Source organism: Anopheles funestus, chromosome 2RL, assembly GCF_943734845.2.
Source record: "Anopheles funestus chromosome 2RL, idAnoFuneDA-416_04, whole genome shotgun sequence".
NCBI classification, from domain to species: domain Eukaryota; kingdom Metazoa; phylum Arthropoda; class Insecta; order Diptera; family Culicidae; genus Anopheles; species Anopheles funestus.
This window is the reverse complement of record NC_064598.1, coordinates 50,175,660-50,202,867: the sequence shown is the minus strand read 5'-3', so window position 1 is coordinate 50,202,867 and position 27,208 is coordinate 50,175,660. Positions and strand designations below refer to the sequence as shown.

The window sequence follows — 27,208 nt, the reverse complement described above, 5'->3', positions numbered from 1 at the left end:
GAAACACCTTGTAGACTTAGGGTAAAGCTTGTGAAAAAAGTTAATAACTGCCGAATAATTAATTCCCAATTAGCTTAATCTGATTTAAATAACGTCTTATCACCGGGTATAAGAGATCCCCTATTATTTCAGATCGCTTTAATATGTTTAATTAAAGTAAATGATAAAGAACAAATTTTAATTTCTTTTGTAGAATTTGCTTTTTATTTTTATCAACCTTTTTGGCTGATCGTTCTCACTAACACAACAGCAACAATAGCTTTGTCACAACAGTCAAATCACATGTCTATCAAACGAACATATGTTCCTTTCGTCTATAGCAGCAGCATTGGCAAATGCCGTTTTCATGTATACAAAAATCTTTCAAAAGCAAGAGAGTTGATTGAAAATAGTAGTGAAAAAATCGCTAATCGAGTATAGCTTCAGAGTTGGTAAGGAGTTACAGTAAAGAACAAGGAAGAAATGAAATTGTTTTAAATAAATATAGGGCAACGTTAACTAATGACTTGAAATAGCACGAGCATTAGGCACTGGACGTAAGATACGATTCGTGATAATGTCTAGGGAAAAATTCGCGAACTTAACCAAGGATAGCCTTTCCGTAGGCTGGGTATCCTCCGTATGGTGCGTACGGGGCAGCAACCTTAGCGACGGCGGGGTAAGCCAGCGGGGCAGCGAACTTGGCAACTGGGGCCACAGCCTTGACGGCCAGAGGCTCACGGTGGACGACGGCGTTGAATCCGTTGACTGGGTCGGCAGTGTACTCAACGACACGACGGGTGCCATCGGGTTCAACCAGAGAGTACGAGCCAGTCACGACATCTCCGGAGCGAGATTCCTGCTGTTCCTTGTTATCTCCGGTCAGAGCATCCTGTAAGAGGTTGAAAAGGACGAAACATATGTACACATGTTCTTATACATCCAGAATCGCTCAGCTACTTACGGCAATGTGGTAGCTGTAGCTGTACTGAGGGTTCGGGTCGTAGTCATCGGCAACCTTAGCAACAACCGGGGCAGCAACCTTGGCGACGGCCGGGTAAGCTCCCAGAGGTGCGTGGTAAGCTCCCAACGGGGCTGGGTATCCGATAGCAACAGCGTTGGCGACGGCCACAATGGCGGCGAAGACGGCGAACTATAAGATAATCACATAAAGAGGAGTGTCTCAGAAAAATCCATTTTCACGTGATCGCGCTACGTGTGCGCTCGGTTCGATAATCCTGACAGTGTCACTTACTTTGAATGTCATTTTAGATATTGCTAGCTGGATGCTATGTTCTTGCTAGACGAATGAAGCGATTGTGATACGCTTTCGAAGGTATCGGTTGGTTTTTATATCGAAATGCAAGCATCAGTTCCAATCACTAGACGAAGTCGAAACCATTTCTTGCCGAACGAGAGCGATCTCGTGGTCCTCGAGAAAGAATTTTTTGCATTTTTCGCCAACCACCGGCACATGTCGCGGTGTCGCGAGTGTGAAAGAAATGAATAGCGCTTGTAGGGCTCAGCGTAGCATATCTTTTTCTTTCGCATGCTAGCGCCGTACAGATCGTTGCATCGAGCTTCGGTTGCAGTTGCAGTGCGTCGCATGATGCACATAGCTAGCCGACAGGTTTAACATGTGTGCGCTACGCGTGTGCGTATAACCACGCAGTCTCTTTCCGTTGCGATCGGGTCAAACGTGGCGACCGGGTGTTATTAGTTGCCAATAAGCGTGAGTACAATGCAAGGGAAGGTAATTGAGACAATACTTCATCAACACACCAGGCTATGCTCTCGCGGGATCCTTAGCCGACGTTTTGGGTAGGGCGCATTAGAAGTTGTGGATAGCATTCATGATCTTCACCGTACAGGGTCAAACTGTCTTAGCAAACCGGCCCTTGCAGGCAGTGATCGTGCACGGTATGCTGACACACCGATGGTTGGTGATTAGCTTTTGATCAGGTTAGATCGTCGGAAGGGCGATAAGTTATTGCATCCGATATGATGTCATTTAGCAATGGTTCTCCTGCAGAAAGGGGAACGTGGGTTTATTAAGCTAAACCACATTCCGGATATGCTCTTTTTCATACTATCATTATCGATGTGTGTTTATAACATATTACATTCAATGGTTAATGTTAATTAAAATGTATTCTCGAGGAACTGCTGACGTGTGCAACAAATTATTATTTTTAGTTTTGCGATGTTTATTGCTCGTAAAAATATATAAAAATGTAAGCGGAATTAATTTTTTCCCTCCCCAATTTTATTACTATTCATAAAAAAATCACAATATGCTTTATATAATTTAATATTGTAGTTTGAAAAATAGACTGTGTTAAGCTTAGTCAGTTAGATGGTCAATTCTATTCATTATATGATCTATGCAAATACTGTGGAACACTTGTGTTTCAATCTCAAAATGAGTCTAGAAATATTGTTGTCAGCCAGTGGTTTTCTTCTATATGACTGAGGGTAGAACACACTTTAACGTGTGAAGTGTGTCTACGCTAGGGCGTGGTAGATGTTTCCGACACGGATCATAACTCTCTGCGCTGCTTACTGAACGGGGGAACACGTTCGCAGTATGGGTGATAAATGCGTTTAAGATCGTTTAGATGTAACCAAGTTTTATCCAACAGCATGGCATGACCTTTCGAAGGTTCTGCAGATAGTGCTTCGAGCGTCTCCTTGCGGAATTCTTATGAAAACCTATGGAAAACCTTCTAACCATACCAATCTAACCGCTTAAACTCCGTTGCTTAAAGGTGTAACAGTTGATTTGTGTGGTTTTTTTTTTATTTATTCTTTATCCCACTTGTGCTGCTTCACTTACCAAAAGGTGTAAATGAACTAGTCCATGGTGAAGTCTTCAAGTGTATTATAACAAAATGCAACATAGTTGTTGCACCGTGCCGCGACCCCGCGGCATATCGTTTGTACCTGCTGAGCTTGAATGTCACTTGATGTTGATAATTATTTCAAAACTTCATGGTTCGCACAATAACTAGTGGCTTCGGGCACGGTCAAATTATAAGTACTGTACAGTGTGTGTAATGGGAGATAAATTGTATTCGACGAACATACTTTTACACCGGATCGAGTAAAAATGAATAATGAGCATTGTTTGCAAATTGCTACATTTTTCTATTAAATGTATCGTTTTTTTATGACAAGTTAAATTAAAAAGGAAGAAAATTTAAAAAGAACTGTTGAAAAAATAATACGTTAAATTCACTGTTGTCTCGCACTTTCAGCATTTTTCGTACTGAGCAGTTCTTTCTCTTCGCATTTCGCGACGCAAGTTTATCACTATTGCACAATCATTTGATGCAGGTCAGTTTTCGTTCGATTCGAATTTATCTGATGCAATATAGAGTACGCTTAACGTCGAGTACAAACCCACTGGTTCCAGTACAGTAGCACAGGTCAGCCCCGGACCGACGCATAGTGGCGCGTATTATATTTGGGTCACATTGATCGTACACAAGGTCGTTTACGAAGCCTGACACTTGAAGCCAGTTACTCGGAAAAGTTCTGAACATGCACACTGTTTTACGAGCTATACAAGCATAAGAGCACCCATTTTAGGCGAAAATTTTTTTTATCAATTGACATATTTAGTACGATGGGACAACGTTGTTTTTAGTGTGATTAAAATGAATAAATATCCGCTGCTACACTGTACACACTTCGGGAAATATTTTATAGCTACAAATAAAAAAAAGTAAGAAACGATCGATAGTTTTAAAAAGATTTATTCATTGATTATTTCACTTGTTCCAATGCATTAAATAGCGAAAACCCGTAAAGAAAGGTTTCATTTGCTATTACACACAATAAACTGCAACGCGTCATAAAGCGACGAACCCATAGATGTATCATTCGTCCGTTCTTCCATGAATAAAAATAAGCGACGAACCCGTTAAACCGTATGTAAATTTAATGTCTATTTGTATTTTTTTTCTTTTTAAATATTTCATTACAAATTATTAATTGCAATAAGGTCACAAGTAAAGAACAAATCTGTTGTGGTGATGTTCTTAACTTTATTTCTATTTACAAAATTAAAATGTATGAAAAAACTGTTTTATACCATATTTCTCATGCTCATGATCATGTTCAAGTAAGTTACGAGTTATATCATTTGGCTTTGACTTTGACCCAAAGCTTAACCTTCAATTAGCAACATAACTGTCACATTTGTTCCATTTATAGAACATCCGCACTTGCATTGCTTGGTGTGAATCAGCTGCCAGTGTTACGATGATAGTGATCCAATCATAATAGTTATGCAACATGGCAAATATGTTAATCCTTCGTATTCCCTTACACCGGACGTCTAGTGTTCCATATTGCGTTCCGCGGGTTTCACTTATTTCGGACACAAAGTGCGTCATGTTTATCGCGTTTTATCGCCACTGTTTACGCAACATCAGTCGGCAGGAAGGTAAAGGATGGCCAAAAATATATTGTTTTCTCCCCCCCGGTTGTCTGCATCGTTTACTAAGCGACCGGGGTTGATCAAATGTTAATCGAGTTAAGTAGTCCGTTTGGCTGAACCCTTACACTTATAGGGCGTCGTCTTACTGCTCCTCCTTCTGGACACCCCCAATCCCCAACAGCTTCTCCTCGACCCGAAACAAATTCGGTTAGTTGGCTGCCGTTGTGAATTTTTAATCGTATTATTATGAACCTATCAGCCCCCATTAAGTGGGGCGCATCGTAGTTTTGACTGCAATTGGTGGACAATTGATTTGGTAGTGTTGTGTTTGTGTGGGTATGGTGTCACCTTATTAAAAACGATACGTCATAAAACTGATCGTAGTGCGGAGGGAGTTTAGTGGATGTGATATTTGCTTTATAAACCAATGTCTGATGGCACTACAGGTATCACAACAGATTCAAACATTAACCAGCGCAGTGTATTAACTGTGTAGTGTCGTGAACATTCCAAATATTTAAAACACCTTTCAAAATGAAGGTAAGTACCACCTGATAGCATAATTTTATTAATGTCGCAGACTTCTAACAATTGTTTCGCTTTCTGCTTTTAGTTCGCAATGTTCGTTGCTTCGCTAAGTGCAGCCCTGGCTCTGTTCGGAACTCACGCAGCAGTCGTCCCGGTAGCACCGGCCGTGGCTGTGAGCACCAACTACGATCCACTGCCACAGTATACCTATGCGTACAACGTGCAAGACGCTCTGACGGGCGATAGCAAAAGCCAACAAGAAACTCGTGATGGCGATATTGTACGAGGTTAGTTTCGAATTCGAACAGCTTGCCGTCGGCCCGGGTTTTGACTGATTTGCTCGACTTTAATTCGAGTAGATTATTGTCTTTGGTGCAAAACCCGCTTGTTTTTACAATCCTCTCTTATGCTCTCTTCTATCTCTGTCTCTCCTTGTTATGTTCAGGCTCGTACTCACTGGTCGAACCAGACGGCACTCTACGCACGGTGATTTATACGGCCGATCCTGTCAATGGATTCAACGCGGTAGTCCAGCGTGGTCCACTTGTACCGGTGGCTGCTGGTCCAGCCGTTCTTGCACCCGCTCCTGTAGCGCGAGTGTTAGGATAACTGTCCAGTTAGTACGTTGAATTTATCCGACAATAGGGCGGATGTCTAATCTAGAATAATTTAGCACGAATCACCTTAACCATCAAAATGTTGTGTTGTGTTGTATAGACTGAAATAAAATAATATAGAAATTGTTATCATCAGCAAACTCTTGGCCACTTGTATGCTTGCACATGAGTTACGAAATTATTCATCAAACCAGCTTTACTTTTCACCAGAGAACATTCCATAAATGAAACACGATCTATCTGTGGTTGAAAATAATTTTCGAGGTCAATCATTTTCCGAACACAGTGTTGGGCATCGGCCAGCCTTTTAAGGATATTTTTGCTAATTAATCGAACTTTCTTATATTTGGATAGAAGTTCAATACACTGCGGCAACATCTCGTTCTCTCTATGTTGGAACCTTGATCAAAGACTCTGATGTAAATAAATTCAAGGTTTGCGAAGGTATTAACTAATAAATGCTTTGTAGGTCTAACACAAACCATAATAAATAAAATTACTAGAGTTTTGATTTTGTTAAAATTAATGCGAAGAACATATTTGCTTTTAAATAAATTTCTGTCACTTAATTTAAAGAAACCAAAGAAAAGCACTACGAAGGGTAGAGAAACGATCAAATGAGTCAATTAAAATAATGCTCAGAATGATCTCAATTCGCACACTAGATCGGTACACAAATTACGCAACGACTGTCGGTACGAGACCAACGAAACTGGATATCTACCCCAGCGTATGGAATCTATCGAAACACCCGGCATGCCATTCTTGTATCGGCTGCAACAGTACCGGCTTTCCTGCAACCCCCGTGCGTCCACCCTTCTTTGCCAATGGAAACTTGAAGTTCTGGTCGCACATCAAAGCCTATAGGCGACGTTCAATGGTTTGGAAAATTCAACCAACCTTATGATGAACGTGGGTTCGTGTCCGCTTTCTTTACTGCGCGGTGAAATAATTCAACAATACATGATTTAATTAATACTGCTTTATGCCACCACACTGTCTGCGTGGTTGAAGAAGCATACAAAGAGGGAAAGAAAAAAAACACTTAACTAGTTCACTGTGTCCATTTTGTGTCGTTCTGTACAAGATTGTTGAACTAATTCAAGCCCGGGCTTAGGTGACTGAAATAACCGGAGTATTGGGACACAACGTCGACAAGCAGCGTCCGTTCGATCAGCTGTTCGAACCACCGTCCGTGTGTAATTGAACCTGTCTGGTCCAGCTCGATGGTCCAGCCTAGGTGGTGGTATTGGGCCGCCCAGTAGCGTTCGGCAACAAACTATTCCATTGACGACAGTGGCGGACGTTTGTGACCGGTCAGTTGTTGTCGGCGTTTAGTGTCAAATGGTAAAAGCGCATTTGCAGGAAGGGAATGTTGGGCAAGGAGCTGACAAAGTTTTCTTTTTTTGTTCTTCCTTCTTCATGTTGTGTTCCCCACCATCCAGATCTCGGCACAAATGATGCCAACCCCGGTTGAAGGGTAACGCAATAGGTAGGTGATTTAATGGAATGTGTCGAAACATAAATAAATTGATTATGCGATTGTGAATAGGTGGAAAATAATCTCTCTGGGGCGTTTCATTGTTTTTTTTTCTAAGAAACATACGATTACAATTGAAAGATCATAAACACACGAATTTATTTCAGACCGTTTAATCACAACGATACATGTATTCTATTCTAATTCAATTAATTATGGTTTATTATTGTGTTTAAACTTTAACAAAATATCAAAGTCAATTAATTTCTGTAATATATAAAACTATAGGGGTGACCCGGTAGTACATTTGATAAACGGCGCCAGTCCACATGGCAGGACCGGGTTCAAATCCCATCCGGACCGTCCCCCCGTAGCAAGGACTGACTATCCGGCTACGTGGTAAAATAAGTCTAGTAAGCCAGAAATGGCCGGGTCACGCCATTAAGGTCGTTAAAGCCAAGAAGAGAGAGAATATATAAAACTATTTTGAATTAATAAATGTACAAGTTAATGGAAATCAGCCTGAACGTTTGTCTCACTGTTATATTTCTCTTAAATTTGGATTTGATTTTATTTATTTTATTACAAAAAAATAGTTTAATAATGATTGACTCATAACTATGACTACTTATAGACCACTAAAAATTATGTCCACAAATGAATATTAAATTTATAATATAGGCCCATTTGTTAGTAAATGTTTTTCTTTTATGATCGCATACTGATCTTCGAACGATGTTACATCAAGAAATTATTCTTCAATCTATCGAAGTTATAATTTACATGATTTACATTTTTCGTCGGTACAAATGGTCATACTTGCCCACGTAGTGGCGGTGGGAAAAATCCTAAGTCCACCTGTGACAACCATACCATGCGTGGTCACTACTCCGACTCCACACCGTACAGCGAGGGAACAACATGCGTGATGCAGGAAAAAAAACTCCACCACGCAAAAGATGTAGAAAGCAACGAAAGGGAAAACAAGTACCACGATCCGGTATGTTGTGGGTTCCACCAAACAGGGGCACAAGCAAGCTTTGCTAATCTGTCACCGGCGTCCGTGTGGTCTAAAGGAGGGTGGTTGGAGTTTTTTCTTCTATCTTCTGTCTGCCCTCCATTCAACCATCAATTCTGTCAAACTGGTGGTGCAGCATCCGCCTGACGTGTTGCTGGTAAGGTGTTGTGTATTTATAGGAGCGCACGGATCGTCCTGAAGTCATACCAAAGAACAACCTTGGCAGGAGAACATCAAACCGATTGATCTGAGGGTCGGTTCCAATCCACACACGTGCGTAGTTCAAAGTGTCGCTTATCGTACCGAGTGCCGTTAAAGTGAATACGCGTTTCCTAATCAGTGCAGTGTAGCGTTCTATCTAAATCAGCGAATCATGATTTCGAAGGTGAATAGTAGTTTATGAAGCATTAATTGCAGATTAGTCGTTATATTGGTGCTCTTGTATTATGGTCAATCTTTTTAAAGCGTTCTTAGAGAACCTTTCAATGTGCCTCATTCGTACTTTTGATAGTAATTTAAAAATTTAAAATATTTTTAAATTAAAAGTACTCAAAAATTGGAAGAAGATTGTCGCAATTAAACGATCATTTGACATTCAGAATAAAAAAGAACGCAACAGGAATATCAGTATTTGTTCAAAAATAGTCAATAATCCGTTTGCGAAATTATGCTTGCGATATGCGATCTTGAGGGGTTTTTGATTTGGATGGGATCCATCGATCAGTTAAAAGAAGTCACATTGTAAAAGTTAAACAGAACAGGAGTAAATCAATCAACATGCGAGTCAGAACGTTTCGCTTAATGGAACGTGCACACTCTTCTTTCCTAGGTACTGCTGGTGGCCTCTTTGGTGGCAGCATCTGTCGCTGCACCAGTGTATGGACCACTCTCCTACGGACCGGCACTATCATACGGATATGCGGCGAAAGCCATTCAACCACTGCATACGGTCGCGGCCGCTCCAGTATTTCATGCACCTGCCGTCGTAGCTGCAGCACCGATCCTAAAACACGTCGAAGCCTACGATCCTAACCCGCACTACAGCTTCAGCTATGGTGTATCGGATCCCCATACCGGTGATTCGAAACATGCGGAAGAAACACTTTCGAACGGTGTCGTCCATGGCAGTTACTCACTCACCGAACCGGACGGTACCATCCGTAAGGTGACGTACACGGCCGACAAGATCCACGGGTTCAATGCCGTCGTCGAGAAGAGTGGCCATGCCATCCACACGGCACCGGTGCTGAAGAAGGTCGTCGCTGCGGCACCGTTGGTACATGCTGCCCTACCGTACTATCATCATTGACCGGGTAGACTAGCATTTAGTAAAGTACACGAATTGAAAAAAAATGCTGTAGATACACGCACATTAGCATTAGATGTCAACCAAGGACGTACTGTTAGTAATTGCAATTACGACTATTGAAGGTTAATAAAAAAATACACTCATAAAAAATACCAGTATACAAATAAAATAGTACTAATGCATGCACCCGCCTATTACGTGTAGAGCTCCACACCTTCTTGCAGGTCGACTTCAGAAGGAAATGGAGCAAAACCGTTGAATTCTTAGGTGGTGCGGTTAGCCATTAAGTTGTCTGTTCCATTGCAGGTGTTGTAGAATATTGGAACAAAATGCTCTACACACGTTATCTGTCCTCTTTCTTCTGAATAAAAAAAGGTTTCACAGATAAAAATCCAAAGCAAGGTGTTTGTTGAAGGTTGAATGCGTTCATGTAATGAACTCCTAGTTGCACGCGTGCCGTGTAATGCGGCTCAGCCCATACGTGCGTTGCATGATAACGCCTTTTGTGACGTCTTAAAACTTGCGCTTGTGTTGTCTCAATTATGCTTTAAGATTCGGAAAAACCCCGACCATTCGATCCTTTGATGCGTCATTTTCCCATGACCTACATTCGGCACAAATTCTGCAGAACGAAGAAGTGCCACGGCACAAGATTGAACCAGGTAGAATTGGGCACAAAGTTAGGTTTTGTCACACGCATTAGGTTTTGGTTTCGCAAACAACCGTCTTCTAATGTCTGGCACTTCGTTTTAGGTGTAATTAACCCCTAGCCGAGTGGCAAGGGTTGCGCAAAAGTGTCGCTCTGAAGCCACCAAAGTTGTCCGTCGCTAACAATTAGGTCGGTTTCGATCAGCGGTGGTGCACACACGGACCACTCAGCGTCCGTTTGTAGAGCTGGGATCTTGACGATCGACTGGCGTACGACCACGAATCCATAACCTGTACCGGTTCTCGCTTATATAGGATCTACGGTGTGATGTGAAACATGCTGACGTTTGAGTGAAGTTTTGTACCAAAGCCGTGAATATCCTCCAGAATGTGTGCCATCTTGCTCGCACATTGATCAATGCTGACACTTGCCATGTGGAGGACGTGCAGCAATACCAACAACAACTTCCACCAGCCTAGCATGTGTCGCTTTACGCAATGTGCACTAACCGTCGTTAATGCTGCGTGATCACGCATCGGTCGCTAGACGACATTGCCACGGTGATGGACCCACGCCGCTCTTGTAAGCCAGGTTGTACGAAGCAAATCTAGGCCAGTTACCAGGCGGCTACCACTTTTTACACTACAAATTGATATTCGCTTCAATTTCCTTGCCCCCCGCCAAGCGGGTCCAACGGGGTTGAGCGAAAGAGTTACCGGCAGGAATTCGTATGCAATGATCGAAAATTCATTACCATTCCGTTGGAATTTATCGCACGTCGTCGATCTATATGAATGACAATTCACTTTCAATATGGTGTCCTGGTCGGAACACGCGCGATCCCGATGACACCCCCAGCACCATTCGATGCTCCGGAACTCGTTGGAAAAGTTTTCCGCTCAAGTCCGTGTTTTTTGTGGCGTATGATTGCGGATTTGTTGGATCGCATGCTTGACGACACAGCTTTCAACCGTGTGCTTATCGACGATGACTAACCTTACAAACACCTGAAATGTCTGCTAATGCTTGATTTAGGAGAAGATTTTATTTCTACAAGAAAGCCGTAAAGATGCGTTTATCCACCTCCATAGGAAATGGTAATAAAAAAACAAGTAAAGCAAATAAAAACAAAAGCTGTGAATTGTAATTAATTCTTAGCTGACCTTCACTAGAATGGATTTCTTTATTTCCAGTGGTCATAAACTCAATATTATTAACAAATAATAAAATATAACTAGAATATAGCCACCCAACTTTTAATTACTTCAACTTCTAGAATAGACTAATTACTGATCTACTGATAGATCACACATTGATCTATCACTAAGACCATGCATGTATGCTGCTCGTTATTCAACTAATAAAACATAAACCATTCGCGTTATCTAACAACATCAACGGCCTTGAATTGTTTGCTTGCCGTGCCTCCAACATGACCTCGGATCATATTGCTCCTGCCCCTTGAACACACTCCTTTCGGGAATCGATCATTTCTACCTGTTCTTTCTTGGGGGAAAGCCTGTTTTCATTTCTTGCCTAGTCCCGGCATTAATAGTGGTACCGCACACCATGACCATTTCCAGCTGTAATCATCCTCATGGATCGTACCGCGAACTGGGACGAGGTGAAGCGAAAAACGAAGGCATCACTCACATCCCCCTACCGCACGAAATACTACTGCAATGAAGCACCGGTGACAACGACGGAAAGCTATCCACCCCGGGTCGTTCCGTATGTTTTTGATAAGCGAACGTGCGTGGAATCACCGATCATCGGAGTTGGTACGCCGTCACGGCACGCCAATCGTCAACATGAAGATGAGACGTAATGAAGGAGGACCTCACATAGGCTTGCAATCAGCGGTCATCGCGGATGGCCTTAATATTTGCTAGCGTCCACACACATAGGAGTTCGTTGTTGGCAGGGGCATCTGCAGCAGGAGAGGCCATGATATGTAAATGTACTTCGGTGTACCCACCGAAAGTTTCAGCTTTAGGGCTGGTGAATCGTTGATCGAATTTGGATTTGGTTTCGGTATAAAAACGATTCGCTACGATCGATCAGTACGTCAGTCAGTTGCGCTTCACTTCACTAAACAGTGTGAAATTTCACTATTCAAGTCTACAATGAGTTTGCTCAAAGTAAGTGTACATCGGCTTTGTACAGATTTACCTCGGGATGATCGTACTCCTCCCTTGTGTATCCAGGCTGTGATGTGCTACATTTAGAAGTGGTGCCAAACATGTGCTAAAGATGTGTGCTATATCCGTTTGGTGTGTTCTTCCCTTCCCTTTTCTCCCTTCGTCCTTAGGTTGCCGTTTTCGCCGCCCTAGCCCTGTGCGCTAGCGCTGAGCCTAAACCAGATCCGGCGTTGTTGGCCGCTCCATTGGCGGCACCGCTTGCCTACTCGGCACCGCTGGTACAGGCCCCTGTGGTCGCTCGTTCCTTTGCTGCTCCGGTTGCCTACTCGTCGCCAGTTGCTTACACTGCCCCGGTTGTTGCCCGTGCCGCTTATACCGCGGCTGCTCCCGTTGCATACAGTGCACCAGTGGTAGCACGTGCTGCTCCATTCGCTGCTGCTGCATACACGGCGCCAGTTGTTGCTGCTGCTCCGGCCGTTGTTGCCGCTCGTGCTGCTGCACCGGTTGTGGCCGCGCCGGTTGCTGCCGCACCGGTCGTAGCTGCCCGTGCCGCTCCACTGGTGGCCGCCGCCCCAGTTCAGGCTGAGTTCGCTGATGCTTACCCACAGTACCAGTACGCTTACAATGTCCAGGATGCGCTGACCGGTGACTCCAAGACGCAGGAAGAAACCCGCGACGGTGATATCGTAAAGGGATCATACTCGCTGATCGAACCCGACGGTTCGCGCCGCATCGTCAACTACTATGCCGACCCGATCAACGGTTTCAATGCCGTCGTGCAGAAGGACGTTCCGGTAGCCGTTGCAACGCCCGCCGTTGCCGTCGCTGCTAAAACCGTTGTGGCTCCGGCTATCGCTGCCAAAGCCGTCGTTGTCTAAGTCGATCTAGCCATGCATTGTTGTGCCGTGTATATAGGACCCTGCTCGAGTGTAAATAGTGCCTACGCCTGCCAATTTTCCAACAACTCCAACAAACTGTACAACGGGATAAAAGGAGTCGCCACCATCCGAGCGCCGCAAAACGACGACGGGTTCTGTGTGCTAACTTTGAAGCATTCATCCATTTGTACATAATTTCCACTGTCCTATCTGTAAAGCATCTCAACTACACTGACTCTACCTATCGCACTTTCCCAACACCTTGTATCCTTGCACTTATCTCCTTCAAAAACTCCTGTCCATTCCGTTCCTGATCCTGAAAATTGTTGTAAGATAATGAAAAGAAATGCAAGAAAAACTGTTTTTATAATGAATTGAAAAGATGTGTTTTATTTGTTGTGTGCTTTCGAACTGTGGGCTTTGGGAAAATTAAACAGAAAGAACTGGAATGATTAATAGAATAATAATGCTTATCTCCATGTCACTTTTAATTTGTTAGTTATGATGTTGTAAAATACTATTTACAATTTTATTGAATTATGTGTATCTTCGTCACAGAAGCAGAGAGGAAGAATATTGGCGATTATCCCATCACGAAAATGTGGCCCGTATGCGCCTGAAGCTAGAACCGGATCTATATCACGATCCACATACAGCAGCAGCCAATTTGCGCGATAATACTACGTCCACTTCGCAGAGCCGGCGGTTGTCATCCGAGTTTGGATCGACCTTCGCACCCGCTGCCATGGGAGAGGAGAATACCGATGAAGAAATGTTACTATTGGAGGAGGAGATGAGAAACAGTATGGAGCCGCAAGTGTAAGTAGATGCTTGTAGACACTGGGGATATATCTTGTATTAACTCTCTCTAACTAACCAAATAACTTTTAACAGTCCGGAAACATCTGGAAAGGAGAAAATTGTCATATCCCAGGAGTGTGAACTGATCACTCTTATGACACGCGTGAAAGGAAGATTCGACCTGACAACGAGCCAGATTATGTTTACCGAAATTGCCTCCTTAAAGGACGATGGTCAGCGACATGATTTCAAATTTCCGATCGGTCAGCTGCGCGAACTCCACCTGCGAAAGTTTAATTTACGACGAAGCGCGCTAGAGATGTTTCTGATCGATCAAACGAGTTACTTCCTTAACTTTACGACACGCACGCGCAACAAAATATTTACCAAAATTCTCAGCCTGCAGCCACCTAATATTCTCTACGGTTCCGGTCGTTCACCGGCCGAACTGTTAAAGTCATCCGGTTTGACACAGAAATGGGCGAATCGCGAAATATCTAACTTCGAGTATCTGATGCATTTGAACACGATAGCCGGTCGATCGTATAACGATTTGAGCCAGTATCCGGTGTTTCCCTGGATATTGGCTGACTACACCAGCGAAGTGCTTGACCTGAATGATCCAAAATCATTTCGCGATTTAAGCAAACCGATCGGTGTAGTGAATACGAAGAACGAAGCCGAAGTAAGAAACAAGTTTGATGGTTTTGAGGATCCGTCCGGAATGATACCGAAATTCCATTACGGGACGCACTACTCCAACTCGGCCGGCGTGCTTCATTATTTGATTCGGGTCGAACCGTTCACCTCCTTGCACATCGAACTGCAGAGTGGTCGTTTTGATGTTGCTGATCGTCAGTTTCATTCGATTCCACAAACCTGGAAGCTGCTAATGGATAACCCGAACGACGTAAAGGAGCTTATACCGGAGTTCTTTTACTTTCCCGAGTTCTTGAAAAATATGAATCGCTTTGATTTAGGTGTGCTGCAGATGACAAAGGAAAAGGTAGATGATGTGGTGCTACCGCCATGGGCCAAAACGGCTGAAGATTTCATAGCGATCCATCGACGGGCGTTGGAGTCGGAGTACGTGTCGCAGCATCTACACCACTGGATCGATCTAATCTTCGGCTACAGACAGAAGGGTCCGAAGGCGGTTGAGGCACTGAACGTGTTTTACTACTGCTCGTACGAAGGTGCAGTCGATCTGGACAAGATAGCAAACCCGGTCGAACGTGAAGCGGTGGAGGGGATGATTAACAACTTTGGTCAAACGCCTTCGCAGCTGTTGCGGGATCCACATCCTCGCCGACTGTCGCTGGATGAGCTTACGATTCGTTTGCTGAAGCTCGAGCTAAAGCGACCGGATCTTACCCTGATCCTTGATCGCGTGCAATGCACAGCGTGCGATTTATCCACCGACAAGGATCCGGTAGTCTATCTGAGCACTCCGAAAAGTCCCCCAAGATCGTTTTTGCAAACCAGTCCCGATATGTTAATCACGGTGACAAAATCGGGTATTCTTGGCTGTCACAGCTGGATGTCCTTTGACAAAGAGCGAGGATTTCTGCTCGAAATAGATGCCACCACGCTAAACCTGAAGTGAGTACATTTGGGAAAGTTATCCGATGTGTAAAAAAATCATTTTTAATCTTTCTGTTATATTGTACAGGAATCGAAAAAAGCTGATCGGTCCATTTCATCCATCGGTGACACTCAACTCCAAACTGTTTGCGGTCAGTGTAGATGCCAAATATATCTACGCCGGAGGGATCTGGGACAACTCTGTGCGCGTTTTTAACATGGCACGAGGAAAAGTTGTTGCATCAGCTATAAATCATTTTGGTAAACCTTTATTTCTCCACTAATTTCCATTTCGTCCATAACATATCTGTATCTTCGCATAACATAATGCTTCGCTATTTGCTCAACAGATGTGGTGACTTGTATCGCTATGGACAACTGTGGTTCCTATCTGGTGACTGGATCAAAGGACTGTACTTGTGTCATTTGGTCCCTTAGCACGAACACCAGCGTCAGTCAACCCACGGGATCCAATCTGCAACCCAACACAGCTGCGTTGAATCAGAACCTAGCCGGAAACGTGGTGGGAAGCGCGAATGTTGTACATCTTACCAATAACCTCACTCCGAAACCGGTACACACGCTGTACGGGCATGACGATGCCATATCTTGCGTGGCCATCATGACCGAATTGGACATTGTTGTTTCTGGCTCGTTGGTATGATTACTGGAAAATGCGGAAAAAATCCGTTGTTCAACAAAACTGAATACGATACGTTTGCTTTTTGTTTTTCAGGACGGCACTGTGAACGTGCATACGATCAAGAATGGACAATTCATTAGGACAATAAATCCCATCGGATGTACGGGTTTGAAGATTGAAATATCCTTCATTACTGTATCGTATCAAGGTTCGTAGAAAGTGAAAAAGTAGTGGCACGCTTGTTGTTGCTCATTGGTTGAGATTTTTTGTTTTTTTTTGCTACAGGCCATATAGCCTTCTCGGCACTTGATGACACCTCACATTCGGTGCACGTGTTCAGCATTAACGGAGTTAACCTCGGTTCAAAGTATGTGTCCGGTCGTGTAACGGGGTTGACCGCAGCATCCGACTACCTCGTGGTTTCGGACGATGCTGGCGATGTTACGATGAGCCGCCTGTATGGGTAAGAAAATAACTCTCACTTTTGATGTATGTATAAGTATGTATTTTGATTGATTAGTTTTCTACATCTTACAACTCAAGATTAAAACCCATCTTCGACATTCCTCTGCACGTTCCTACGCAAACCGTTGTCGGAACTGGTGGTACTACGCATCTGTTGGCGCCGCTTCGAGACGGAAGCTTGGGCGTGATCGGAATTCAGCAACCAATCATTTATAAAAAGCATACCGTTCTAAACGTCTAACCTTCCGCATGATTCCACGTCTGGTTCAATTACCAGCATTTATGTTAATTACATCCACGCACAGTCAGTATTCCAAATGTAGAGATTTAGTACGAACTATGTAGAACTCTTCTCAATTAGAATCATGTTTTACAATATTTGGTGTCTAATGCTGGTGTACTTATTACAGGCATCCGTTAAGTTTGTATTATGTTTTTTTTTGTTAATTTTATTTCCACCAAATTTTGCTAGTAAAAAATTATAGAACTTATTTTTCTTTGCGTGTAAAATGTAATCGATAACAAAGGCATGAACTCAACCGCAATTTTCCTCAGAATTCATGCATTTGCAAACTTCTTCCCGTCCCTTATTATTTCTTGACGAAGATAACAAAAAGATAATTAGATAAGCATCCTTTTAATAACGCAGCATTAAAGGTTTATAAAGTAGACTAATGTCAATGTTGAATATGTTGTTATAGCTGAATATGGAACGAAGGTATTGTTTAAACATTGTAAACAAAAACATGAAAAGAAAGTAAAATTATAACCAATGAGAATAAATCACAAAACCTAACGTTGAAATTAAACAAGAACGCTAATAGTACGTAGAATCAAAACGACACTAAATTTTTGCTAAAAAAGAAAGTGATCGTGTATAAATTTACCCGTGTATCTAATCGCCATCGAAATATGCATGGTACAACAATTATGTTGAGATTTATGAAAGGAATTAACATTTCACAGGTTCCACTGTGAACCGTACACCACTTTACGGTTTTGTTGAAAATTTTATATATTTTTTCCATGTTTTACTTCACCCTGCTATTACAACTCAAACGAATAAACTATACTTCCACAAATTTGGGTGTTTGTATTTTGAATGCAAAGAACGATGGTTATACGATGGCTTTCCATTCCAGGTCGTTGGAATACCAGGGGTGTTTTAAAATACACAGCCAAATTGATGACAAAATGGCAATTCCATTCTGCACAGTATTTTTTTTTTTTTCAAAGCGATATTTATAATATGTAACTGCTCATTTGAAAGGAAAATTTTCGAAACAAAAAAACGCTCAAAATTGGTTGCTGGTAAAGCTGTCAAAAGTGCTGTTCGATATTGTTAGCTGGGAACGCAGAAAGCAGGACGCCATTTTGAAATAGTGAAAACCAAGCTACCCGGTTTCGTGAAAAAGTTGCATGATCGCTGTTTGTGGTTCGTCTTGACGTGCTTTTTAGTGATATTTATCCACCGCTGACCAATTTGTGCATTGGAACGATTTGTGCAACAAAACAGGTTAATAACATCGTCACTTATTAGTATATCATGCGAAAACTGCGCTGTACCAAAGAGCGGAAGTGTAGCCCCGATGGGTGCCAAGTTTGGTTTTGTTCTGCCCCAAACTGTAGGCAATAAATAAGCTTAAGTGCATTTTTATAAAACAAATGATAAACTCCGTATCTTCGTCACCATGAAAATATATCTGCTTATTTACGAAACCATTTTCGGAGCAGATGCTTTTGTAAAAAACTCAACCCGGGTGCATTATTGATTTTTCAAGGTTTTTTTTTCTTTTTTTTTTTGTAGAACCGCTCAAGCCGAAAGTGAAGGATCTGTTGCCAAGTGTAGAATTTACATAAAGAATGATGGATATGTCCGGTCCACCTAGAGGTGGGTATCGTGGTCGTGGAGGACCACCACGCGGTGGATACAGTGATCGGGGAGGGTAAGTATTGCAATAAATTCGTTACAATCGGAAATTGTGTCACAATTATTTACAACAAAATTTTCTTTCCCCTTTCAGTTCACCATTTCCCTTCAGGGGTCGTGGTCGTGGAGGTGGTCCACCGATGGGTCCTCGCATGGGTATGGGAGGCGGAGGCCCGCCAATGATGCGAGGTCGTGGGGGTATGATGCGTGGCGGTGGGCCTCCCAGGGGAATGGGAGGACCGCCCCGTGGTGGTGGTCCGCCAATGTCTCGTGGTGGTCCGTACGGTGGTGGTGGTGGTGGTCGTCCAATGGGAGGCCGCTCTAACTACGGTGGGCCATCGTCTTCCGTGTCGAACGGATCAGGACCACCAGCCGCAATTGCACAGGCAGAAAACGGCGAAGCTGGCAAAGTTCCAGAAACAAATGGCGCTACAAAGGCCGTCTCCACAACCTCAGGTGGTGGTGGTTCGGGTGGAGGGCAAAGTGGAGGAACTGGTGGTTCAGCAAATTCGGGCACAGGATCGGCCCAGGGAGGAACAACCGGTGGTTCTGAGGCTGAACACATGTCGCCCAAACAATCTATTAAAACGGCCGATTCGAGCAGTTTGGCCGTTGCGTCACAGGAATCTTCGATACAGTCCACACATTCATCAGCACCCTACCATTCGTCACCGCGTGGAATGTCCCGTGGTCGGGGAGGATTCATGTCGCGTGGAATGGGCCGTGGTCGCGGCGGTGGAGGAGGCGGTTACGGTGGCGGTGATTATGGCGGACCAAGACCATTCCGTGGTGGAATGGGTGGTGGTCGTGGCCGGGGCGGTGGTGGCGGCGGAGGCTATGGTGGTGGTGGCGGCGGTGGAGGCGGCGGATATGGCGGAGGTGGTATGTCTGGCGGTGGGTATGGTGGGGGTGGTGGAGGTATGGGAGGCGGAGGAGGTGGTGGAGGATATGGCAATGCTCCTCCCTCTTCGTACAATCCGATGGGTGGCTATGGGCAGAATAATGGTGGTCCGGGAGGAGGTGGATACGGTCAAGGACCTCCACCGCCGCGTCAATTCGATTCGCGGCAGCCATCCAATCCATCGGCTGTGCCACCTATCAACAAACGCGGTGGTATCCCTGGTGTGGGTGGCCCGCCGGGGCCGAAACGTGGTCGTTACGATGCTGGTCCGCCGACACGCGCGCTGCCACCGAAAGCCATGCCTCCGCATCACGGCTCGGCAGCACCCGTTCCTTCGTACAGTGCTCCTCCGCAGCCGATGGCCAATCACGGTGGTTACAGCGATCCAAACGCGCATGCTCCACAGATGGAGCATCAATATACACACACAGCGGCGGCCAATACCGGTGGCTATGGAAATACGGCCGCTCCACAAACCGGCTATGCCAGCAATGGCTACAGTCAGGGCTCATACGGTAATACGACGATGGCTAGCACCGGATATCCCAGTAGTGTCACAGAATACGACACAACTCACTACGATTACAGGTACACAATAGATCTCTTATGCCAGATTTTAAATTTGCTCACTTTTACCGTTTCAGCGCAAAATGATGTTATTTCATTCCCTGCTAAATGCTCCCATTGAGTGTTTATGGAACGAACACAGAACACTATTTTCTTTTGTTATATTGATTGTTATGGCCTCTACTACATGTATTGATAATTGTTTCTTTAAAAATCACTCTTCTGCGCTTCGTTTTATGTATAGCAACACTGGTTCATATGATACACGCTATCAATCTGGCTATACGCAGGACTATGGTCAAACGTACGGTACTACCACGGATTATAGTGCTGTGTCGACAGATACCTATGCGAGCCAGCAGTATGACGATCGCTCCACTGCCTACAGCGGTTACGGTAAGTACGCCTAAATGCATCATTCCCCTCTGTAGAGTTGTATCATTCGTTTTCCACCTCCTTTGCAAATAAATACTCTATATCTACTGGATTAATATCGTTGAACAGTGATCGAAGCTAGCAAAATCACTACCACTGTTCGATGTATTCCAGACCGGTCTGATGAAAAATCCAGTTTTACGAATTCATGAAGCCTAATTCGATTGTTGAACCGATAAAAAATACTGAAACAATAGTGCACACGGTACTATAACGATATCGTTTCATAATATGTACATATTTTTTTACCAAATACCGTAAAACAAACTTTAGAGCCGGCTCTACAGCATGCCATTGCATCAATCGTTCTAGAACACAAGAAACAAAGAAAAGCGCTATTATAAAGAATAAAACTATTAGCTCTCGATCGAGGTCGTTATAACTTCTGTAAGGACATACTAATTGCGACAAAAAAACAAATCACATTAATTGCAGCGAAAGCAATTCTGTTATTGCAATTTCGAATATTATTTTCTTTAGTTTGATTATTTTAGTTTTCAAGACAAAGTGTGTGGGTTTTATTAATACGGTCGTAGTTGAGCACAACAAGGATGAACACATTTAGGCAGCATTCATGGAAGTGTGATCGATAAGTAACGTACAATATCGAATGTTAGATGCAATAAATCAACACAAGCACACATTTGCTGCTAAATATTAAAACTAGCGATAACAGAATGAATCACAAGAGTGGAATTATGCATAATATATGCCCAATTAAAGACACAATCGAGCACGATGCTTTGCAAATTGGATGAAGTAAAGGAAGAAAATGCATTTGTTGAAAAACATATTAAAAAATAATACATGAAATAACACTTAATCATGTGCATAAAAGTAAAACCTTTTTGCTGTTGTGCTATATGGACGAAGCAAACGATAGAGAAAAAAAAAGACACAAACTGTTGCACTTATCAACAGCACCGCCACCATTCCAACTGATGAGAGAAGAATGTGGTAAATTTTATAAGAAAAAAGCTATCGGAATGCCAAAATGCACCTATGACTAAAAAGAAGGTGGTAATATATACGCATCTAAAGAACCAAAGCAGTACATACGTGTACAGGTAAAAGAACAAGACAATCAAACGGAAACACTCGTCGAAATAAAACAAATGAAAACTCAACTGCGATCGTCGGGGAGAGGGTGTTTTATTAGTTTGATTTATGATTTTACAATAGAGCGATCGTTTTAGTGCAGACTTTTGACGACTTACACGCACCACTTCATATGAAATCCGGCAGTTGGTGTATAGCAATGCAAGTGAAATTTATGCGTTGGACCATAGATATACTCTCTATACACAGACCGTACAGATAAAATGGGAACTGTTAATTACATTTCCAAACACTAATAATAACTTTCTTTATATCAGATTACATGCAAATAGATAACGGCAAATGATTCGATCTTCTTTCCTCCCTTTTTGCCTCATTTCCTTTCCTTCAAATTCACTGGCTTATGATATTGAACACTTCGATTCGACCAACATCATCAATATTTCATTCTTCCAACTAGACGCGCAAGCGTATTCGCAGGGCTACGCCAAAACCGATCAGTATGCGCACAGCGGTTACTATTAAACGGCTTAGAGAGCAAAAACAATACAAAACATGAGCATACCAAAACGCCAGGGATAAATAAAAGTTTGCGAGCGGCGTTACACCAAGCTGCTGCTACAGGCTATGCTACAACCGCTTTAACTGATCGATAACGGCGCAACTGCTACGCACATACGTAGCGTACACACAAAAGATAACAGTTTTATGATGTGGAAAATCGATAGTCAACAGAAGTGCGTGCGCGTGCAGATGTGAATATACTACCGCACTCTCCAAGAAAATGAAATCATTCTACAAATTGGCGGTTAGTCATCAAGCAGAAGCAAGTGTAAGAGAAAAAAGGTAAAGAGAAAACCGTGCATAATCCAACGATTAACGAAAGCGTCTGGCTTTTTTAAGATCAATAATAACCAATAGGGAAGAATGATTCACCAACGCAGGCAACGCGCACGAGGTAGTGGGATCATTCGATCCTCGCTTAAATAGTGTACAGTACTAAAGAAAAACGGAAGGCGGATCCGTACGTAGCATCGAAATTAATAAGAAAGTGTAGCATTCATTGTTGTATCCGACAGGTTGCAATCTTTAAAACATTAGCAGAAAGGAAGGGTAACATTCATCGTCAAACGTAGATTAAACTTATCAGTTTGAATCAGACAGATAGTGTAAGCAATTAGTACGTAAGGACAGCATGTGGTGACTATTACACAGGAAAGTAATGATTGAGTAGGAGCAGACAGGAGTTTGGCTATCACCATTTAAGAAACCACAACAGATTGGTTTTAGGTTGCATATAGTCATAAACAGTGTAAGGATCAAATACAGTGTAGCAACGTTTGATAAGTTAAAAGAATTTAACTACAAATCCATTCAATGAATATCATAAGAGTCATTCATGCTGCAGCTGCTACACAGTCGTGCATGTGTAGCGTATATAGTTCACAGAGATAAAATACGGATGCAACTTCCTTTTGATTGACACTTTTTTTATAATGATTCCTTCGTTTAAAGGTGTGTAAAAAAGCCTTTTTTTTTTGGTACAGTTTTATCTTTATTTGCTTTCCCTGCAGACCAAGTTACCAAGTGGTGACGAATGTTCGTATATCGTGATTCTTTTCTTGAAGAAAGTTCTTCGAAAAATAACTATACAATAGCTTTTAAAATGTATGTGTCCTTTAATGGTTTCCATTTGACGATCTTAACTTGTTTTATATTTTATTATCAGTTCTCTTGTTTTATTGTGTACAATTCGAAAGGGAAATTACGCCCTAAAAGGTCATAGTTTCGTGTACCATCTGAACTTCATTCTAATCAATTTTATATCGAAACGGCATATAAAAAGCACAGATAGAACGCTAAAGAGCCAATTTGTAAAATGATGAAGTATAGAATGATTACACATGCGAAGGAACGAACTAAATACACCATGAAAGGGAAGATTTTTTGAAGAGAGTTTGTAGTCAAAGCGTACATAAACATAACATAGGCGTTCTGTAGAAGTTTGGTTTATCTTTGAACGTAGCGCGGATATTGCACGTAACCAACTAGAAGATCAGTTCAGGGCCAGCGCAGTGCAAAATAAAACCGTGAAAACTATTAATGGAAAATCAAACAACCAGATACAACTAACCATAAATAAAATTGGTACCAACCGTACATACATAGGTCGCCTTTCATTCCTTTATGGACCTAATTAGAAAAAAGGGGGAAATCGAAACATTTAAAGATTAAAACTATTATAATGATGGCAGCCAGGAGTGGTGCATTTACCCGTAGTCGTATGGAAATAACGAAACAATTTAAATATTGCCCGGAAAGCGTTAACAAAACAAGGGTACACAAAAATAAATCTTCATATCATAAATCTATCGAACAGTCAAGGGCCTAAAAGAAGGACCTTGTACATTTGTAGCGAAGGTGTACTACCTGTTCGCCATGGGTAAGAAACGGCGAGTCACCCCAATAATCAACAAACCGAAGGTGTACCTTATGAAAATATCCTTTTCCTCTTTTAAGATGCAACTATACTACATACAAAATCCTTAACAAAAAGAGCCAAATGTACCTGACTGCGTGAATATTACCCTTGCGTACCTGCAAACGCGTACACGATCTCTTGAAGAAAACAAAATATCTTCTACCTAGAGTTTAACGTGCCTTCGTCCAGGCAACTTCTCATCGGCCGCTGCCATCTTATCAACTGTAAACGGTTAATGCAAAAGATTAAAAACATTCACAAGCGTTCGCGTACTATGAAGTGAATTTGAAAAATATTTGAAATGCCTTAAACATGAATAGTAATCATAACAACGCTATAATCTATGGATCTTTTTAAAACATGCAATACAAGAAGCAAACATTTAAATGGACTGTGTTTTCCACTTTACGCATGCATGCATACTGCAAATGGTGGGTGTGTGTGTGTGATACGTTATCAATGAATCTTCAATTGACTTACGCATGTTGATGCTCACTGCAGACAACCAACTAAACAAAATACGAAACCATAGGTGCCGAAAGACAAGAAAAGCCATGGAAAATGGTGTTAAAAAGAAATTGTTTTACCATTTCATTGATACATGCAAACACAAAACTATCAACATGAACATGTGTGATATGTTTGGGTCATTAAGCAATGATTAAATCTGTTGGTGCAAAGCCAAGTATTGATATATACCGATATGAAATGATAAGTACAAACTGTGATCGCGTATCACTAATGATGATTATTGGTTCAGCCCGTTAATAATGTTAAAATGATTTGCAGTACGGAGCTGCAATGGGAAAGAATAATTTCATACTTTATCGTCGAAAACAATAGTGTGGGATAAAAGAAGGGCATATCACATGATATCAAGAGGAGAAAAAAGAAGAAAAAACTATTCGAATAGTTTGGAGACACAACAAAAAAAAAACAAAAATGAGAAACAACAAATATCTGCGGCAGAGATACGTCTGAAAGAGAAAACAAGGTAATTATTGAAACTCTATACTATATATTTTACTCTCTATTACATACAACTGAACGAAAGGATTTACAAGCTATAAGCTGTTTTACAACTTTTATGTTTAAATTAATTATATGAAGCAAATCATTTATCCGAGAAGACATCAACGTAGTTATTGGGAATCGTTCCAAAGCGTAGCACAATGTTTTGAACAATAGTTTTTAAAACATAAAAAAAGAAGCAAAAGGAATTATTCACGAACAAAATAGAAAACACAGTGATCGACGCCGGTAATTACTTAAACGCACAACTATTAACAAAACCTATTTTTGTTGGGTATCTATAGCAAATTTAAGTGTATCGATTATAAGAACCTTCGCGCCTTGTCCATAAATCTTCACAATGCAAATTATTGAAGAAAAGGGAGCATATTAAAAAAATGAATTGATAATACAACCAGTAAGGTGACTTGGTAAAAGCAATACATTCAGTTTCACCGTTGCAATCAGCTCGCAAATATTGCGCATGCGCATTTAAACGTGGTAGAGCAAATGTAGATAATACGCCCAACATTAGAATATCGGGACATTCTATTTCAATATGACTGGACAACAGTCTTTCTGTGATAATCCATCTTCGGTGAATTATTTGATCTTAGTGAATTTGATTTTGTTTGACGAAAAGACAATCGATGGTCTCTAACGGTACGTCTCATACATAAATCTCCAACAATAATTGAGTGAAAATAATAGTTAATATCTAATTTATGCAAAGTGTAATTATCCTAATGATATCAGAATCTCCTTTTGGAGACTTTGAACATTAGAGAAAAGAATGTAATGATGGTGTTAAGTAGTTTGAACTTAAAATAATTCTTCTAACGGAACCAACGGAACTTCGCATCGTATACGATGGTCAACCACATGGCCTTAACGGGTGTGTCTACGGGTAAGTTTGATTGTTAAATTTATTTATTTTTTAGAACGCTACAATAATCATGGAAAATAAAGATATTTTCAACAGTAATTTCTGTCTTATTGTTATTGTGTTTGTTAAAATTAAATGTAACAATTAACCGTCAATTTAACATTGCTCGTTTCGCCCGATTAGGGCGAAAAGTTTGCCCGTGGCTATTGTGTCCCATTTGGGACAAAACGTTAGTGGAAAATAAAAGAGCGATTAAACCGTGGAAGTGGAATAATGCATTGTGGAAGCAGTAAACATCATCTTGAGCAAATGAAAAATCCTAGAGAAATGTAATGTAATTAATATTTTACATGATTCAGCATCAGGAAAGTAGCCCAAAACGAATGTTTTGGGCTATTATGGAAGCTGTCAAAATGCCGTGGTTGAACCAATCTGTTTTGCTCGTTGATTACTTCTGTTGATGTGTGCGTGTGCTCAGCAATGACGAAATTCCTAAGAACAGTTAAAATGTGTGTGTGTATGTGCGTATAAAGGGTGGGGAATAATTTTTGCTCGCTATCGTAATTCTATGTGTGTAAAATTGGTGTTTTAGCAAATAGATGACATACTAGCTACATTCTTCACGGCATTTAGTTGCATTTTTCTAGCTTTGTGAAACAACTGTGTGTCAAGCAGTGCAGATAGAAGCCGGCGTCGGTCATATGCCGCTTAAAATGAGTAGCATGTAGTGTGTGTGCGAAAGGGGCAAATTCACGCACACACGCAAACGAGTTTGAGGTTGTCAATATAAAAGCAGGCAAATTTTCTATGCGTCGGCCATTTCTTTTCTGGTGGTGAAGCGGTACGAAAGGCACGTATTGTTGCTGCGGACACGGTCCCTAGACCGGTCTCTTCCGGTCACCCAAGCGGCAGCTGGGTGGGAATCGTTAAAGCATCTTCAAGAACCTAAAGTGAGTGTGTGTAAGCGCGAGTGTACAGTTTCACGTGTTACCGATGCGTTGGATCTAGATCGGAAGCAAGAAAATTGCAGCTTTTGTCCGTGACGGATGTACGATACTTCATTCAAAATGGCTGCCATTAGCTAAGCACACACTCGTCAACGTAACCGGCGTTGGCATCGACTTCATGAAGCAGGCGGCGTCCCTTCGTCTGGCAGGAGTTCGTAATTCCTCATCGGTTAAAAGGCGATTGCTTTCGATCGAAAAGGTAAGCAGGCCGAGAACTAGAACGCGTGTGGCGTGCTGTTATGAAGTAGCTTGATATCTAATACTAAACAATTTTTTCGTATCGTTGCAGACAGGCATCCCTCCTTTAGATATGTCCATCTACCGGTTGAAAGGAATTCTTTTCTTCATCACCTAACCTCAACTAAGTCGTCCCTGAAGCTGCCTCTGTGTAATT

The 27,208-nt window shown here is 42.1% G+C and overlaps 6 protein-coding genes across 8 annotated transcripts in view; 5 read left to right on the top strand and 1 right to left on the bottom strand.

Annotated features, from left to right (window-relative positions):
• LOC125775049 (neurobeachin-like protein 1) overlaps positions 1-17,618 on the top strand; it is a 47,822-nt gene extending 30,204 nt beyond the window's left edge. For 2 of the 3 annotated variants that reach the window (XM_049445488.1, XM_049445486.1), the window contains 7 exons: positions 13,602-13,862; positions 13,938-15,446; positions 15,517-15,689; positions 15,779-16,086; positions 16,165-16,279; positions 16,357-16,534; positions 16,615-17,618. In XM_049445488.1, the coding sequence (XP_049301445.1) occupies positions 13,602-13,862; positions 13,938-15,446; positions 15,517-15,689; positions 15,779-16,086; positions 16,165-16,279; positions 16,357-16,534; positions 16,615-16,777 (2,707 nt within the window). In that variant the 3' untranslated portion in view covers positions 16,778-17,618. The remainder of the gene's footprint in view (positions 1-13,601; positions 13,863-13,937; positions 15,447-15,516; positions 15,690-15,778; positions 16,087-16,164; positions 16,280-16,356; positions 16,535-16,614) is intronic. The other variant, XM_049445487.1, reaches the window with a different exon arrangement.
• Positions 176-1,340, bottom strand: LOC125775090 (larval cuticle protein A2B-like). Its single transcript, XM_049445569.1, has 3 exons — positions 1,235-1,340; positions 944-1,132; positions 176-871 (listed from the first exon to the last, which is right to left on the bottom strand). The coding sequence occupies exons 1-3, from the start codon at positions 1,244-1,246 to the stop codon at positions 581-583; spliced, it is 492 nt and encodes a 163-aa protein (XP_049301526.1). The 5' UTR covers positions 1,247-1,340; the 3' UTR covers positions 176-580.
• On the top strand, positions 4,856-5,780 carry LOC125775095 (cuticle protein 21-like). Its single transcript, XM_049445574.1, has 3 exons — positions 4,856-4,963; positions 5,037-5,238; positions 5,397-5,780. Exons 1-3 carry the CDS (start codon positions 4,958-4,960, stop codon positions 5,558-5,560), a joined length of 372 nt encoding a protein of 123 aa, XP_049301531.1. The 5' UTR covers positions 4,856-4,957; the 3' UTR covers positions 5,561-5,780.
• LOC125775092 (cuticle protein 7) lies at positions 8,256-9,772 on the top strand. The gene is made up of 2 exons (XM_049445570.1): positions 8,256-8,451; positions 8,896-9,772. The coding sequence occupies exons 1-2, from the start codon at positions 8,440-8,442 to the stop codon at positions 9,373-9,375; spliced, it is 492 nt and encodes a 163-aa protein (XP_049301527.1). The 5' UTR covers positions 8,256-8,439; the 3' UTR covers positions 9,376-9,772.
• On the top strand, positions 12,072-13,424 carry LOC125775079 (larval cuticle protein A3A-like). Its single transcript, XM_049445552.1, has 2 exons — positions 12,072-12,165; positions 12,336-13,424. The coding sequence occupies exons 1-2, from the start codon at positions 12,151-12,153 to the stop codon at positions 13,041-13,043; spliced, it is 723 nt and encodes a 240-aa protein (XP_049301509.1). The 5' UTR covers positions 12,072-12,150; the 3' UTR covers positions 13,044-13,424.
• A 204-nt stretch (positions 17,619-17,822) lies between the features above and the next one.
• LOC125775066 (uncharacterized) lies at positions 17,823-23,588 on the top strand. Its single transcript, XM_049445536.1, has 5 exons — positions 17,823-18,052; positions 18,344-18,482; positions 18,561-19,955; positions 20,179-20,330; positions 21,889-23,588. Exons 2-5 carry the CDS (start codon positions 18,400-18,402, stop codon positions 21,951-21,953), a joined length of 1,695 nt encoding a protein of 564 aa, XP_049301493.1. The 5' UTR covers positions 17,823-18,052; positions 18,344-18,399; the 3' UTR covers positions 21,954-23,588.
• Positions 23,589-27,208: the final 3,620 nt, after the last annotated feature.